Genomic DNA, 17525 nt, shown 5'->3' on the forward strand with positions numbered 1-17525 from the left:
ACTCCTTTTTTTTTAAACTTATTAATTATGTTTTTTTATTTCTTTTTTGGCTGTTATATGGTATGGTTTCTTTTTATTTTCTGATTGCACCGTTGTCCCCTTCTGTTTGAATTGAAGCTCCTCTTTGCGTATGGGGGCAGGGCACTGAATAAGAAAAAAACTGAATGTTATTGGTCTCAATAAGAATATACTTTCCTTTTATTCTTTTTTTTTTTTGACTTTATTCCTTCTTTCTTATTATCAGAGTGCAGTTCATCATTTGGAGGAAGTGCGCATGAAGGCAATCCGTCTGGTAACATATGGGCAACTAGCTGTAGCAAAATTGCTCTGCTTCTTCATTAATTAGTAGATCCTTACAGACATTGTCTTCTTTGACAGGTAGCAAACAAACTGTATCCTTTATCAGCCATTGCTCAAAAAATAGAAGACTTTGCAAAGGAAATGTTGCTTTCAGTGATTAGCTCTGGGAGTCTGGACACAGTGGCACTTGAAGGGAAGGTATCGTAACTTTCAGATCTGGTGTGGGAAAAATTAGCATTAGGCCACTGTTCTCGACTTGCTTTTGTTTGATTGCCGATAATATTCTTCAGGTACATTTATTGACAGATATTGTCATTTTCTGGGCAATAACAAAGCGTTAATATGCTATTCATTTCTAGAAAAAGAATTGATAGCAAAGAAGTTAAGCTTTGTAATCTTTAAAAACAAATAAAGTACCAACTGTTGTTCTTTCGAAATGAGCTATTTTCACTGAACTTCTAGTCATTCAAGAAAGGTTATGATGCGAATGTATGCTGGAAGGAACTATACAGGTCATAGAGATATCTAACTTCCTGAAGAATAATTAGTTACTCAGATAAGGAAGGTGGGATTCCCTTGTTAATTAGCTCGTCTCTTTATGCTATTAATGTAGAGCATGCCATGTACTCTTGCATTGAGGATTAATGTAGTCCCTATGTGGTTTCTCTCTCCATCTCTCTTGCGATCCTAATAACTTATCATGGTATTGGAGCCAAGTTAGAGCGAGGAATCGAAAATTTAGGATATTCGTTTCAGCCGCCTCAAAAAACCTTCTAACTCAAACAGCAACACCAATCTAGTGCCTCCATTTTGGGACTTAGGGACCCAGTTGACCATATCTTGGTCATCTCTGTTGTTGCATGTCCTAATCGCCACCAAGTATGTTGTTCTGGTTTGTTCGCATCAAGGTGTGGGCCACTTTTCCATGCGATCCTCTCTTTGCATTGTCAATGTAAAGTGGCTTTGTCATCCCATCCATGAGTCATTCCACATTAGAGCCTTTGCAGCACCTAGTGTTGCTCCTTCTTGCCACTTAGCGTCGGTTGCTGTTTTCTATCACTTGAGGTTGTCCTTCAAGTTTCTGTGCCACAATAACCTGTTGAGCTCGTCTATCTGTCAAGTTCCCTTTAGCCACAAAGTTCTGTCAAGCGCGAGCTTATGTCCGTTGTAAGTCTTGTTGGAGACGACTTGCAGATCATTGTTTGCCACCGAGTGAATCTGATCATTTGTTGTCTTTGATCATGGCTCTTCTGAGCTTTGTCCTGTTGCCCTAACAGAGCATTTTTTTTTTTTTTGGGGTTTTGGCCCACATGGACTGGTTGGGTTGTTACAACATGCAACATATAAGCATGTGCAGAAAGGACTAATGAGTATACACAAAGATATTGTAAATGATTTTTGACCAAGAAAGAGTTCCTGTTTCTTCTGATAAGGATGGAAACTAGATTGTTCAGGCATGTGAAATAGAGGCTCTTAGATGCTTCAACGAGAAGATGGAACTTTTGGTTGATGGGATGGGGGAAAGCCTGACAAAACAGATGTTTAGCGACAAATAGAATCGTCTTCTGCGAGTGGGTTACTTGGGGTGGTCAAGATGGTCATTAGTTTCGTGGCTTATAATTTTTTAGCCAAAGAAAACACTGATTGATTGGTTTGTACCAATTTGATTGGCGGACTATGTTTGGTAGATGCATGCATACATAAACGAGTGAAATGGTATCCTACTAGTCCACAACTCCATGGAGGGCATAATCTTCAGATTTTATTTATGCTCATGGAAGAGTGACAGTTGCATTGAGGATTAGACTACGACGTATTTATTGACCCCATATTTTGGCTTAGTACACACACAAATAAGTATCGTACTAATATTTGTTTTTTCATAAAGCATGCGTTAGCTGCTACATGCGAAAATTGAATTTTTGTCTAAATGTTGACTATATTCGCAAAATTACAGGATTCTGATGTAGAAAGAGCTTTGGAAGAAAGTGCAACAGGGGAAGCAATCAATGATGATAGATCATCTGATACTAGCCAATTGCATGCTGCAGAAAGCGTAGCCATCTCTGAGGCCCAGCGCTGCATGTCCTTGTATTTTGCCCTTTGCACAAAGGTATAGCTTCAGCTTGTCACAGTATTTTTATATATTCTAATATTCTTTGGAAGTGTTAATTACAATTGAACTTCTGCAATTCATCCTATTTCATCAGATCCGGGATGTGATATGGTTCCGAAGGATGAACTGGATATGGACAGTTCCCATAAGATTTCATTCTTGAACAAAAATACATTTTTTTGATTTATTTCATCTGTTCCATGACCGGAACAGGGGGGGATACACGTTACACCACGATTTTGAATCAGAAGAGAGATTTCAAGAAACGGCAGATCTATTCACTCTATCAATAAGCGAGCCGGATCTGGTGTATCATAAGGGATTTGCCTTTTCTATGGATTCTTACGTATTGGATCAAAAACAATTCTTGAATGAGGTATTCAACTCCAGGGATGAATCGAAAAAGAAATCTTTATTGGTTCTACCTCCTCTTTTTATGAAGAGAATGAATCTTTTTATCGAAGGATCAGAAAAAAATGGGTCCGGATCTCCTGCGGGAATGATTTGGAAGATCCAAAACCAAAAAGAGTGGTATTTGCTAGCAACAACATAATGGAGGCAGTCAATCAATATAGATGGATCCGAAATCTGATTCAAATCCAATATAGCACCTATGGGTACATAAGAAATGTATGGAATCGATTCTTTTTAATGAATAGATTCGATCGCAACTTCGAATATGGAATTCAAAGGGATCAAATAGGAAATGATACTTTGAATCATAGAACTATAATGAAATATACGATCAACCAACATTTATCGAATTTGAAAAAGAGTCAGAAGAAATGGTTCGATCCTCTTATTTTTATTTCTCGAATTGAGAGATCCGTGAATCGGGATTTTAATGCATATAGATACAAATGGTCCAATGGGAGCAAGAATTTCCAGGAACATTTGGAACATTTCGTTTCTAAGCAGAAGGGCCGTTTTCAAGTAGTCTTCGATCGATTACGTATTAATCAATATTCGATTGATTGGTTTGAGGTTATCGACAAAAAAGATTTGTCTAAGTCACTTCGTTTCGTTTTGTCCAAGTTTCTTCTTTTTTTGTCTAACTCACTTCCTTTTTTCTTTGTGAGTTTCGGGAATACCCCCATTCATAGGTCCGAGATCCACGTCTATGAATTGAAAGGTCCGAATGATCAACTCTGCAATCAGTTGTTAGAATCAATAGGTCTTCAAATCGTTCATTTGAAAAAATGGAAACCATTATTATTGGATGATCATGATACTTCCCAAAAATCGAAATTCTTGATCAATGGAGGAACAATATCACCATTTTTGTTCAATAAGATACCAAAGTGGATGATTGACTCATTCCATACTAGAAATAATCGCAGGAAATCTTTTGATAACACGGATTCCTATTTCTCAATGATATCCCACGATCAAGACAATTGGCTGAATCCCGTGAAACCATTTCATAGAAGTTCATTGATATCTTCTTTTTATAAAGCAAATCGACTTCGATTCTTGAATAATCCACATCACTTCTGCTTCTATTGTAACAAAAGAGTCCCCTTTTATGTGGAAAGGGCCCGTATCAATAATTATGATTTTACATATGGACAATTCCTCAATATCTTATTCATTCGCAACCAAATATTTTCTTTGTGCGGCGGTAAAAAAAAATACGCTTTTTTGGAGAGAGATACTATTTCACCAATCGAGTCACAGGTATCTAACATATTCATACCTAACGATTTTCCACAAAGTGGTGACGAAAGGTCTAACTTGTACAAATCTTTCCATTTTGCAATTCAATCCGATCCATTAGTTCGTAGAGCTATTTACTCGATTGCGAGACATTTTCGGAACACCTCTAAGAGGGACAAATAGTCAATTTTGAAAGAACTTATTGTCAACCTCTTTCCGATATGAATCTATCGATTCGGAAGGGAAGAACTTGTATCGATATCTCAATTTCAATTCAAACATGGGTTTGATTCACACTCCATGTTCTGAGAAATATTTACCATCCGAAAAGAGGAAAAAACGGAGTCTTTGTCTAAAGAAATGCGTTGAGAAAGGACAGATGTATAGAACCTTTCAACGAGATAGTGCTTTTTCAACTCTCTCAAAATGGAATCTATTCCAAACATATATGCCATGGTTCCTTACCTCGACAGGGTACAAATATCTAAATTGGATATTTTTAGATACTTTTTCAGACCTATTGCCGATACTAAGTAGCAGTCAAAAATTTGTATCCATTTTTCATGATATTATGCATGGATCAGATATATCATGGCAAATTCTTCAGAAAAATTCTGTCTTCCACAATGGAATCTGATAAGTGAGATTTCGAGTAAGTGTTTACATAATCTTCTTCTGTCCGAAGAAATGATTCATCGAAATAATGAGTCACCATTGATATCGACCCATCTGAGATCTCCAAATGTTCGGGAGTTCCTCTATTCAATCCTTTTCCTTCTTCTTGTTGCTACATATATCGTTTGTACACATCTTCTCTTTGTTTCCCGAGCCTATAGTGAGTTACAGACAGAGTTCGAAAAGGTCAAATCTTGGATGATTCCATCATACATGATGGAGTTGCGAAAACTTCTGGATAGGTACCCTACATCTAAACTGAATTCTTTCTGGTTAAAGAATCTCTTTCTAGTTGCTCCGGAAAAATTAAGAGATTCTCTAGAAGAAATACGGGGTTCTGCTTCAGGCGGCAACATGCTATGGGGTGGTGGTCCCGCTTATGGGGTCAAATCAATACGTTCTAAGAAGAAATATTTGAATATCAATCTCATCGATCTCATAAGTATCGTACCAAATCCCACCCATCGAATCACTTTTTCGAAAAAGACGAGACATCTAAGTCATACAAGTAAAGAGATCTATTCATTGATAAGAAAAAGAAAAAATGTGAACGGTGATTGGATTGATGATAAAATAGAATCTTGGGTCGCGAACAGTGATTCGATTGATGATAAAGAAAGAGAATTCTTGGTTCAGTTTTCCACCTTAACGACAAAAAAAAGGATTGATCAAATTCTGGTTAGTGCACGTAGCAGGGTCATCTTGATAGTGGGTAAGCAGCTTCACGGGACGGGGCATCATAAATCTGCGAGCATACTTTATTCTGCATGGAGCTTCATTGAGTAGAAAAGGGAAGGCCTTACGCGATCAAGACAAGGAAGGTATTCATCTTAAAAGCTTTCCCCATGTGTATTCCATTGGCCTATGACTAGGGAGAAAGGTTGAAAATCCATCTCTTTACCGAAGACTGAGAGAATCAAGAAATCTGCTTGGAGCCTGCGACATTCAGTTGCATTGGCTTCTTGTTGTTATGATGTCAACTTTGTAGTTTATTGTTCTCGCAGGACGACTTTTCTTGGATTCCAGAGGACGTTTAGGTGGTTTTCGATGTGAATGCCTCGGTAAATATCTGATGCAATTCATCGACTTATTACTTTACAACTTTTAAAAAACTATGCTAGTTTTGCAAGATCTTGAAAAAAATCGTATACAATTCTATGTATCAATATTTTGAATATTTTGATGGATTTCAAGTGTTTCGTATCGAGTAAAAGTCAAATTCGTGAGCGTCCCCATCTTTTTTTTTAAGAAAATAAAAAGTTAAAACTAGAAGTCATCCTAAATGGGCAGTTTGAATATGTAGAACTAAAAACCCAAACTGAACGGATAGAACATGTTTGGAAGGCACCTTTGGAGTTCAACTCATTGCGGTTGGCTTCATGTCTCTTCGCTGAAGATTTTTAACAAGCAACGTAGAATTGCTTTGAAAGTCCTAAATCTTATAGATGCAGTCTTACTTTTTTTCAGTTGGTGTAATTAGATTTTAGATCTTTGTAGAAAAGTGCAATGGACTTGTATACTTTTCAATTCTCGTGGCAAGTCTTTAAACTTACAATAAAAAGAGCAATTTACTGAGGGTATGTATGCAATTTTTAAACACCACGTAGTCTTTAGCATTATTCGAAAGAACTTTATTACAAAGGTTTAAGATTTGATTGCATCAATTGTAAGGTTTGGTACTCAATTGTATTTTGCATATGAGGCCGAAGATTGCGGTGCACTTTTCCCAATGAGAACGAGGTTCTAGGTTTTCCTTTTTCCTTGATAAATCAATCGAGTCCGATCCGGTGCTTTGTTTGTCTTTGCTTTTCTTTTTTTTCTCCGTCGATAATTGACTTTCTTGACTTCGAAGTTAGCACAAGATCAATTAAGATTGTTGTTAGTTCAAAAAAAAAAAATTAAGATTGTTGATATATCCCACACCGCCAGTTACTGGAATTTTAACTGGCCCTTTTGTTCATATGGCGTTCGTCCATGGATTAACTTAAGCTTTTGGTTGGGCTTTGAAATATGTTGTCGAAGTTTGGTTTCATCCTAGTGTTATTATGCGCGTGCAGCACTCTATTCCTCAATTCACATGCTGTTCTTAGATTTGCACGTGAAATGGGCGTTAAAAATTCTCGCATGCTGTTTAGTCGATTCGCCTAGATGTCTTGCTAATACTGCTATAACTTCTTTTCCCGGAGATGAAGCAATGACCATTAATGTATCATCGTAACTAGGGAGATTTCATCCCTTATCTCGGAACTGATAACGTTCGAGGAACACAGGCTTACAATATTCATCGTGCTGTGCTTCCAATCAGATTTGCATGTGAAATTGGGGTGTTGGTATCAATTTACCGTTAGAATGGCAAAACAATTTTCCTTAGAAAGGTATTATTCGCCAATGAGCGTATGAATCACAACCTAACTGCCTAGCCCTAAAAGAATTAGAGATGGTGCGCTTCATACGAGGGCACACTTAAAGGAATAGAAACGGAGAGATGGTGGGTGTTCTCCTTGTCTCTGCTGGTTGAGTTATAGTCGTCTTTCTTGTTCATGGTTGCTCCACAGCTGGTAAGGGTCTATTTAGTAACGTTTTTGTTCCTAAAAACTATTTCTATTTAGAAATAATTTTTTCTATTTTTGTTCCCTAGACGAGTTTCTGAGCAAAAAAACGCGTTTAGTAACTGTATAAAATTTCTATTCCTGGAGTAGAAAAAGAACATAAATGCATTTGATAGGACACTAAAAATTTCTACTTTCAATTTTTTCATTTAATTATAAAATTGTTGGTAGAGACTTAATAATTCATGTTTGGATAAAATTGGACTAGAAATAGAATAAGAATATATTATGATATAGAATTGGATGACCTTAATGCAATTATAAAGAAAATTACTCTTTACAGACAAAGTAAATACCGAGTGGTGGTCAAGGAAATTGCAGTTTATGAGACTTAACAATTCATGTTTGTATAAAATTGGACTAGAAATAGAATAATAATATATTACTATATAGAATTGGACAACCTTAATACAATCATAAAAAAAAATTACTCCTTATAGACAAATCAAATATCGGGTGGTCGTCGAGGAAATTGGAGTTTAGGTTGTAGGATTTTAGGTTTTGAGGTTTTGGGTTTTGGGTTTTGGATTTTGGATTTTATGGTTTATGCTTTGGGGTTTAGGTTTTAGAGTTTTGGATTTGGGGTTTTAGAGTTTGGGTTTAGGGTTTGGGGTTTAGTGGTTTAGGGTTTATGGTTTTAGGGATTCGGGTTTTGGGTATTGGGTTTGGTATTTAAGGTATAGGGCTTACGGTTTGGGGTTTATGGATTAGGGTTCGGGGTTTTGGGGTTTAACGTTTTAGGATTTAGGGTTTGGAGTTACGATTTTAGGGTTTAGGTTTTAGGGTTTCGGGTTTGGAGTTTTGGGGTTTAGTGTTTCGAGTTTTGGGTTTAGGATTTGGGGTTTAGAAGGTTTAGGGTTTGGGTTTAGGGTTTTAGGGATTTGGGCTTTGGGGTTTTAGAGTTTAGGGTTTCGGGTTTTTCATTTTAGTGTTATGGGAGGGTTTGGGTATTGAGGTTTAAGGTTTTGGGGTTTAGGGTTAAGGCTTAGGATTTTGGGATTTAGGGTTTGAGGGTTAAGGTTTAGGGTTTTAGGGTTCAAGATTTGAGGGTTAATGTTTAGGGTTTGAGGGTTTAGGATTTTGGGTTTTAGGGTTTAGTATGAAAATATCTTGTGAAAGAGGGAAGGCCGATCGTGTTTCTCTATTGTTTCTTTTTTTGTTCAGTAAACAAAAAAGTAGATTTTTTTACTGCTTATTTCTCTTCCATATTTATTACCAAACCACTTTTTCTGTTCTGGAGAAAAAAAAAAACTAACTGACGTTACTAAACGGATTTCTGTTCTTTTTCTGTTCCGGAGAACAAAAGAATAGAAAAATAGAGAAACAGAAATGTTGCTAAGGCTGCGCATGACAACGATTCTGTGCCCGGGAACAGATTCTGCTCATAAATGATTCTTTTTGATTCTGTGCCCGGAATTAATTCTGAGCATTTTAAGGCGTTTGTTAACGGCCCAAAATTCCATTCCCTGGAATAGAAAAAGAACATAAATGCGTTTGGAGAACGCCACAAAATTTCTTTTTATTAACAATATTTTTAAATATTTTAATATTTCTTTCTTTTTTTTCTTTTCGTTTTTTCTTTTCCTCCTTCTTGGCCATAGCCTGCTCGCCGGCCATGACCGGTAAAATTTTTATTAATAATATTTTTGTTAAAATTATTTTTTCTTTTTTTTGGCCATGGCCTAGTCATCGGCCATGACCGGTAAAATATTTTTTTTATATTTTTTTTATTAATAATATTTTTTATTAAAAATATATATTTTTATTTTTTTTGACCATGGCCTGGTCGCCGGCCATGGCTGGTAAAATATTTTTTTTTATTAAAAATATATTTTTTTCTGTTTTTTTGGCCATGGCCTGATCGCCGACCATGGCCTGTAAAATATTTTTTTTATTAACAATTTTTTTTATTAAAAATGTACATTTTTATTTTTTTTGCCATGGCCTGGTCGCTGGCCATGGCCGGTAAAATATTTTTTTTATTAAAATATTTTTATTAAAAATATATATTTTTTCTTTTTTTGCCATGGCCTGGTCACCGGCCATGGCAGGTAAAATATTTTTTTTATTAATAATTTTTTTATTAAAATTTTTTTATTAAAAATATATATTTTTCTTTTTTATGGCCATGGTTTAGTCGCCGCCATGGCCGGTAAAATATTTTTATTAATAATATTTTTATTAAAATATTTTATTCTTGTCGATCCGTGAGGCGGTCCTGAATTGGACATTAGAAGCTAAATTAAAAACCAAGAAAAGGAAGAAAAAAAAATTGATTCTCAAAATTGTTAGAATCAAGAAGTTTTTTTTTTATTCTTGATTTTGCTCAAAATCGATTCGGGAACAATTTTTGACAAAATTGTGCCCAGAATCAAAAAATTAAACGAACGCATTTATGTTCCCAAACTGATTCTGGGAACAAAAGAACATAATCAAGCACTGTTTGGCAAGTTGTCATGCGCAGCCTAAGAAGCCCTAACTCGTCGTAGTACTTTTCTTGGATGAGCTTCTCTTGGATGCGTTTTTTAAGACGCTAGTCATTACCGGATCATATTAATGTAGCATATTGTTGGCTTCATCAAGAGGGGTCGTGTGGTGGTAGATCACCGGTCTATGGTGGATCGACGCTGAGGTGAGTCGATGATAGTGGGTCGGTCACGGAGGGTGGGCGACGGTCATTGACCTACCATAGCTGTTGTAGTGGCTAAGCGAGAGATGCTAGCTCCCAATTACTGTAAATTTAGTTTGTGCTGCAACATCTTTGACCCTAAATCGAGGGATCCCATTCGAGATGATTTTCAAATCTGAGTTTTAGGTACGTTTCCTCTCAAAACCTGATTTGAAAATAAGTGTGCAATGTTGGCGTGCCCTCAAAGTTTTCAGTGTTGTTTGAATATCAGATTTCGTTTATTTCGCGAAAAATAAATAATTTAAAAAATACTTTTTCTTTTAAAAAAATCGCTCATATCATTTTAAAAAATGAATAAGCGATAAATAACTTCATTTACAAAAATATTTGGACATAATTTATTGTTGATAATGAAAATATTTCGCACTCTCCATGGCAATTAAAGCGGTTACAGCACACCATAGAGGATCCTAAATTAGAGTTTGTCCGTAAGGGAGGGGATCTAAACAATTGTACATCATGCAACAAGAATACGAAGCAAGGAAACTCCATGAAATTAAACAGACTGGTCTAATCTTCAACTGCACAGTTTCTGTAATTCCAGCATTCCGATTGCTACAAGACTGACCAAGCTAAGTACTTCTCAATCAAAGGCCATTCTTAAGACCACCTCTTTCAATGATAATCAGATTGGAAACTACACTTTTGAATTAATTACGCAAAAACGAATGCTGCCCTCCATCGGTCCATCAACTTCGTGCTCCCTTCGGTCCCTCTGCTGATGATGCATCAATTGCCTCCACAAATCCTAATATTCTTGAGATGACAGGACTCCTTCGACACTATTATTAATGTACAAGAAGGATGATGAGGGCACTATGAATCACGAGCTTGTGTAGCGCGACGACGAATCAGAGTCTCCACTTCCATGAGATGATTTCCTGGATTGTGGATCAAACGCCGTTACCACTGGTGGGGATACCGTGCATTTGAAACCATTCGGGCATGTGGAATCTCTCATACAAGACTGGCCGTACATCTCTTTGCAGAGAAAGGTGCTTGAGTAGAGGAAGGAGAACCACCAAAAGCTTTAGATAAAATTAACGAATGTCAGGAAGATATTATCATAAAATTATGGAGATGGTAATGTTTCTCAATCCATAATGGAAGGATTTGAAGAACCTGATCATCATATGGCTGTCCAGCTGAGAACGGGACGCACGGTATTCCATTCAACGGTTGCAGCAAAAAGCTAAATGGGTTGTTGTCCACAATAACTATCCGAGACAAATTTTTTGATAAACAAGATAGATCCTTCACGTGTTCCCTATATTCCCTGTGATTCAAGCAGAGTGCAAATCTTGTTAACAAATCTGGTCAAGTCCACCAAGCTAGTAGCCAACACCAGGCGCCCATAGTAAAGGTAAGAATTTGAACTTCTGGTTGATGCGCGCACGAATTGATATATCAGACATACAAATCGAAGCAGAAGGTCCAGGGCAAGTTTGCTAAATGTATACCTCCCCTGAAAAGAAAAGGAACATCTAACAACATTCATATTACCTGATAATGGTATAAGCACATCACGATACGTGTTTTCCACTTCAAGGAAGTTAGCGGAATCATTACCAATATTCCAGGTCTTTTTCTTAAATCTAAACATACCATTTCAGGTTTAAGAACTACAGTAGTCAGATCCTCCAATGCTTACCCAATATATTCCTTATCAGTAAGAAAAAAATGGAAGTACACGGAAGTGTCTTGTATTGCCAAAAGTCATACAAAAAAGATGTCATCCTTCAACATGATTCTTTCGTATTTCAACAAAGGTACCAATGTTTCCAGAAGTGGACCGACATGAAGGTTGGTCATGCTCGCAGTTCATGATTTAACTGATTCAATGCATTGTACTGCCAGTTAAATGTATCATGTCAACATGATTTGTGTGATACAATTTATACAAATAGTAAAGCAATAGTGAAAAAGCATGCCCAGTTATAAGAGCAAAAATTCCCACATTTGCATCTTGGAAAATAACATTGAAATCCTGCACAACTCCTATTTTGTAGGTAGCCATATAAACCATAAAGCCTTTACCGGTATTGAAGAGTTATCCCACATCATCTGAATAAAGGGTTTCCATGGGCCTTATATACCAGTAGTCTCAATCCACTTAATGGCTTAAGCTTTTGGGTCGGAATTCTAACGGTCAGTAACAATTAATATGGTGTCAATAGTAAGCAAAGAGAACCTTAGCTAAAGTGGAAGTCTCATGTACTGCTCCAAGAGGGGAGGGGTTTGATTCTCTTTCCTTTCCCATTCCATTTCAGTTTTTGCATAATCAAAAACCAATATGTAGGTCAAAATGTGTTGAACAGTCTGCCCATTTACTGTTGTTGCGGGTCAAAACCAGTTTGATCAGTTATTTTACAGGAACAGGCTGAAGATGAAGCAGAAGCAGACTTAAGGTTATTACCCAATCCAACCAGGCAAAGCCGCCATTCCGGTCTGCTTCAAAAACATTGACTATACAGATTACTATTATCACCGGCAATACATTTTCATGCAAGTTATCCATCAATTGTCAAATTATCAAATCATTACCAGTTGATAGATATCTCGAGTCAATTTAAGCAGCACGGTTACTACGAAGCTAAAGGCTGGCATCCAACTCTCTAACACATTTAAAGATTTCTCTTTTAATTTTAGATGTACAAGATCTTGCACATTCAAATAATTCCTTATTGGCCATCCTTTTCCATAAATGCAGTCACGGTTTCTCAAATGAAGAACATCTATGCAACCTCTTCCTCCTCTATAGATGCAAAAGTAATATTATTTTTGGGGTAAACCTAGTCGTAGAGAAGATATGTGACGCAAACATTGTAATTCTCTTGTCCCAGATACTGCTCGTACGTGATGAAAACAATGTTAACACCTGTACCTCGACTTTCGTAATTCCCCACTATTCCAGTTGAAAGGTTGTCTCATAACAAAACCTCAAGCTACCAAATCTATCCGTCAGTCGGTGAATTGACACTGCTCCAACCTCATTCATCGTGCTTGTAGATCAACCAAGCTACATAGGCCAACTAGATCCATTCCCGTGATGGGAGTGTTGGGGTTGAAGCAACAGCAAAACTTCTGTGAGTAGCAACATTATATCTTTCGCTCAGTGCAACTCGCATTGATTCATATGATCAGTAATCGGCAGGGACACCACTGCTGTGAGAGACTGAAGAGAATAATCTCTCGTTCTGGATGAGGAGAGAACTTGAATAAAAAGAAAACTTTTTGGGGTGAAAGAGGGAGTATGTTTTCCACCTGATCCTTAACACTTACCCCACTTAGCACCAAAATTGGTTCAGGCTCAAAACGTTGAAACATGGTTTCTGACAATAGAAGTAGCAAGTTTTAAGTAATTTGCACCAACTCCCCTAGCTCTCAAGTGAGATCTATGATCCACAGGCTAACATAATATGCAACAGCAAGCAGCTATAGCGTTTACTAGCCACAAGCAAACATAACCTTCAAAAACCCACTATCTTATGAACTTCAAGAGAATAGTCTGTAGACTTTCATGCTAGATGAACTGCTTTTCCAAGTTGGAAAGTCTTGTACTCTAAGCTAACAACACATCAAAACTTCGACAGCGTCTTATGATTCAGACCTTAAATCCAGTTTAAGATCGAAACTTACAAAGACGAAGAGACATTGCACATTTGGGCATAATTCGTCCACAAATCCTTTACCTTTTGCAAACCTAATCATTTGCTTATTTTGTTTTTCGAAGGCAACGACTTGCAGATAACTTTCATTTGTCCATAGTTTCACAAGTCATACATCAGATTGAGAAAAAAGAGAGAGGATGAGGTTAGTCCTAAGCCAGAACTGATCTCCTATCCTTGAATTTCAAGTAATTCCTTTGAATGCAATCAATAATCAGCACAAACCACTTAAAACAGAATTTACATTGTCCTAAGTGGAAATAACAGGATATATAGAATATGCTTACGTGCTGACAGTCGAAGGGCGATAAAGACGTTCTCCAATCACGTTGTCTTTGTCTATTCTGTCCACAAGCGGTCTGGCGTAATCTGCAGGGAGCCCAAGTAGTTAAGCTAATGGACAAATTCACGGAAGGACGACAAATAATAGGAAATTGATAAAAAAAAATGGCAATACCTTCAAGACCCGCGGTAAATAAAATAAGGTTTGCAAATTCACTGATCCTTTTCAAGAACTCATGCAAACCAGGGCGTTCAAACACCGTTACGTAGTTCACTTTTGGTTTCCCATCACATTCCTAAAATAAGCAAGTACTGCATTAATGACATGCTCAAAAGATTCCCATCACAATCCTTTATTAAGCAGGTACCACATTAAATACATGCTCAAAAAAATTGGACTATGAGAGAGAGAGAGAGAGAGAGAGAGAGAGAGACCTTGTCGGAAGATACACATTCCAACTCAAACCACTTCAATCCAGCTTCTATTGCTTGAGCACGGATAATCTCAGGCAAGCTAGACGTTTCATATGCACAGACTAGGGTCTCGTCTAAGTCGAGAACGATCTGCATGTGGATAAAGACCCAATTAACCTATCATTCTCATGAAATAACCAATTTCTGTTTAAAATCCAAGTAATGTGTGTTAAACCATACTCCAAACTCGACATCAGCAAGAAATGCAGCACATCTCCCCTAACATCATCTCTCAGAAAGCGAGACTTCGGACTATGGAGAGTTCAATCCGATGATCAATACTTACATCTAGGGTCGGAACAAAATCGAAAAGCAACAAAGCAGTAATTGTGATGATGTCAGTGAGGTTCACAAAAAAAACCCATTACCAAATTATCACAGTATATGCATCTTGCTAATCGAACACATCCTGCACCGTGCGTTACAAAGTGACAAGCAAACATTAAAAACTGCTAAAAACCCGTTTGAGAAGGTTAAGAAAGGAAGTTGAAATCGAGATCTTCCGACGACAATTCAAAGCTCCTTACTTGAGTATCAATTCACTCAACCCCATCACTAAATGGCTCCAAAATCTTCTGAAAATTGAAGCAGCAATAACCCAAACAGGAGAGAAGAGAAACCGCCCAAGCAGCCATCAATACTCGCAATACTCACTGACAGCAACTAACCCAGAAACCACCCGACGCCGGAATCAGCCGAAAAAGGACAAAATAATGCCGAGATGATGACACAAGAAGTTGGAGTACCGTGAGCCTCTCGACGGCGACGAGATCGTCATCGCCGGCGACGCTGACGTCGCTGTCGGACCCGGCGTGCTCGGGAGGGCAGGAATCCTGGAGGGGAATCTCGACGACCGGCAAGGGCTTGAACGGCGGGGAGCAGGACGCCGGCGACGGCGGCGGCGGGGAGGGGGAGGGGGCGGCGGCGGCGGCGGAGAGGAAGGATTGGCGGAGGCCGATGTAGGAGAGGAACTGGGCGAGGGACGGGGTGCCGCGCAGGATCTGGAGGAAGATTTGGAAGAAGAAGGCGAGCCAGTTCACGAGGCCCCGCCACACCTGCATCGACCGGGGCACGTACATCTCCGACGACGCTTGGCGACCGTGCCCGCTCTCCGCGTGCGCCATGGGGGAGCAGAGAGCACCGTCGGCGGCGGCGGCGGGCGGCGGCCGGGATCCTACTGGTCTGGTATTCCGAAGGGGGCCTCCTCCTCCTCCTCCGGTCTCCGCTTCGACGAAGTCGTGTGCTTTTTGTACTCGCTTTGTTTTTCGTTCTTTTGTTGTCTAGACAGTGAGGGGGAAGAGAGAAGAGAGAGAGAGAGAATATTTTGATTATTTTATCATTATAATGAATTTATGCTTATTATATATATATATATGTACATGCTATGATAATCAAATATTGAACCCTTTTTTTGTCTCACAGTTTAAGCTTTCAGGACAGCCGACGGCACTTTAAAATTTTTAGATACGTGCTTTTTCATTTTGTTTGCAAATCGAAAAAAGGATGAAATGGGGCGGGGGTGTGCATTGGCAACCTCTCTCGGCAGAATTTTCCAACACTCGTCATGGAAATGCCCGGTTTAAGCCGTTGCGATGCTTGACAACTGTCCAGACAGGGCGAGTATCTTATCGCGGCCCCCACCAAGATATAAAATGTGTTGGGAAGCCCGAGGCCACCCGTGGCTCAAGTGCCCTCATCGTGTGGACCGAGGTCCTTCGAGATCAGGGAAGGGTTTGGATCCCAACCCGGGGCTGAAGCTTCTCCAAAAACTATCTGAGCACGCACGTTAAAATGACCCAATCAAACATCATAATGGTAGACATCTGGTCTCACGAACACGGAGAGACGCCAGTGCCTGTGGGGAAATTTATAGATTCTATCGCCGACGGTCGAACACAGTATGTCTCGTGTACGAAAGAGGTCAAATCCTATCAGATCCAGCAATCCATACACATAGTCACGATGAATGACTCGTGTGCGTGAGAGGGTTTATATGGTGCATTTAGTTGTTTGGTTAATATCATGAAAAATCCTAAATTGATATATTTGTGACAAATTTATTCAAAACTAATTTTTTGACCATGAAAAACCCTAAACTGGTACACTTGTGATAAATTTAACCCAAACTAATTTTTTGACTACTAAAAATCCCAAACTGGTATATTTGTGACAAATTTACCTTCCATTAAATTGAATTAATACAAAAAAAAAATCACAAACTGGTACACTCGGGACAAACGGAGGGTAAAATCCCAAAACTGATACATTTGTCAACTGTCATGTGTAATTTAACTGAGCAATTTGACAGTAAAATTTAACGGAAGCTAACGAAGAGTCAATTCGCTGCAGGTTTACTAGTTTAAGATTTTCGCTGATAAAAAAATTAATTTTGGGGTAAATTTATCACAAATGTACCAGTTTGTGATTTTTCGTGCTTGTTTTCCAACTTTTCCAATTTTGAGGGGGCGCTTGTTCCGTTGGTTCTTTTCTCTCTCTCTCTCTATTCCCTTTTGGAAATTTTAAAAAAATATATATTCTTGTTTTATTTTGCCCTTTTTATTTTTATTTTTTCCATATTCATTCAATCTCCGGGTCCCACCCGTCATTACCAAGCAAAATTGTCTAAGCAAAATTTTGACTTCACCAGTAATCCTCGCCGATCCGATGACCCTCTCCTCGGCAAAAGCCAAAACCCCGGTTTTGGCTCCCCTAGGAGTAGGAGGAGGGACGACAAGAAGGATGTAATCACACACTCACTCTCTCTCTCTCTCGCTCGCTCGCACACATAACGCGTTTTAGTCTCTTTTATCTTACGTGCAATCGAATTCTCGAACCATTGTTCTTGTAATTGAGTCCGGTCTTGCTTGTATAGTTCTTGCTTGTATAGTCTCTTTTATCTTACGTACAACCTTTTTGCTTGTATTGCTCCCCCTTCCTCTCCCCCTCCCCTCTTACTATTTTAATTTTCGTCATTTTTTTAGGGAAACGACGTGTCACGTCACTAGTCGTCTATACCGGTACTATAACATCGGGGAAATTAACAGCAAATAACGAAG

The 17525-nt window shown here is 38.4% G+C and overlaps 1 protein-coding gene and 1 long non-coding RNA gene across 2 annotated transcripts; one reads left to right on the plus strand and one right to left on the minus strand.

Annotated features, from left to right (window-relative positions):
• The first annotated feature begins 5425 nt into the window (after nt 1-5425).
• LOC130139575 (uncharacterized) lies at nt 5426-5978 on the plus strand. The gene is made up of 2 exons (XR_008817678.1): nt 5426-5568; nt 5752-5978. It is a non-coding gene; the product is annotated as an uncharacterized LOC130139575 (long non-coding RNA).
• A 4558-nt stretch (nt 5979-10536) lies between these two features.
• LOC115663063 (uncharacterized) lies at nt 10537-15728 on the minus strand. The gene is made up of 6 exons (XM_030585119.2): nt 15216-15728; nt 14431-14559; nt 14171-14291; nt 14001-14082; nt 11168-11321; nt 10537-11073 (listed from the first exon to the last, which is right to left on the minus strand). The coding sequence occupies exons 1-6, from the start codon at nt 15591-15593 to the stop codon at nt 10939-10941; spliced, it is 999 nt and encodes a 332-aa protein (XP_030440979.2). The 5' UTR covers nt 15594-15728; the 3' UTR covers nt 10537-10938.
• Between the last annotated feature and the right edge of the window lie 1797 nt (nt 15729-17525).

The sequence above is a fragment of the Syzygium oleosum genome, unplaced genomic scaffold, assembly GCF_021117445.2.
Source record: "Syzygium oleosum isolate NSW1041296 unplaced genomic scaffold, Sole_v2.1 Sole_v2.12, whole genome shotgun sequence".
In the NCBI taxonomy this organism is placed as follows: Eukaryota; Viridiplantae; Streptophyta; class Magnoliopsida; order Myrtales; family Myrtaceae; genus Syzygium; species Syzygium oleosum.

Excerpts from the sequence above, each read along its gene's own strand:
- LOC115663063 (XM_030585119.2), bottom strand. The coding sequence starts at position 15,593 with ATGGCGCACGCGGAGAGCGGGCACGGTCGCCAAGCGTCGTCGGAGATG. Across the intron at positions 11,322-14,000 it reads CGCCCTTCGACTGTCAGCAC|GGAATATAGGGAACACGTGA; the intron begins GTAAGCATATTC and ends CTTGAATCACAG. Across the intron at positions 11,074-11,167 it reads GACAGCCATATGATGATCAG|CTTTTGGTGGTTCTCCTTCC; the intron begins GTTCTTCAAATC and ends TTTTATCTAAAG.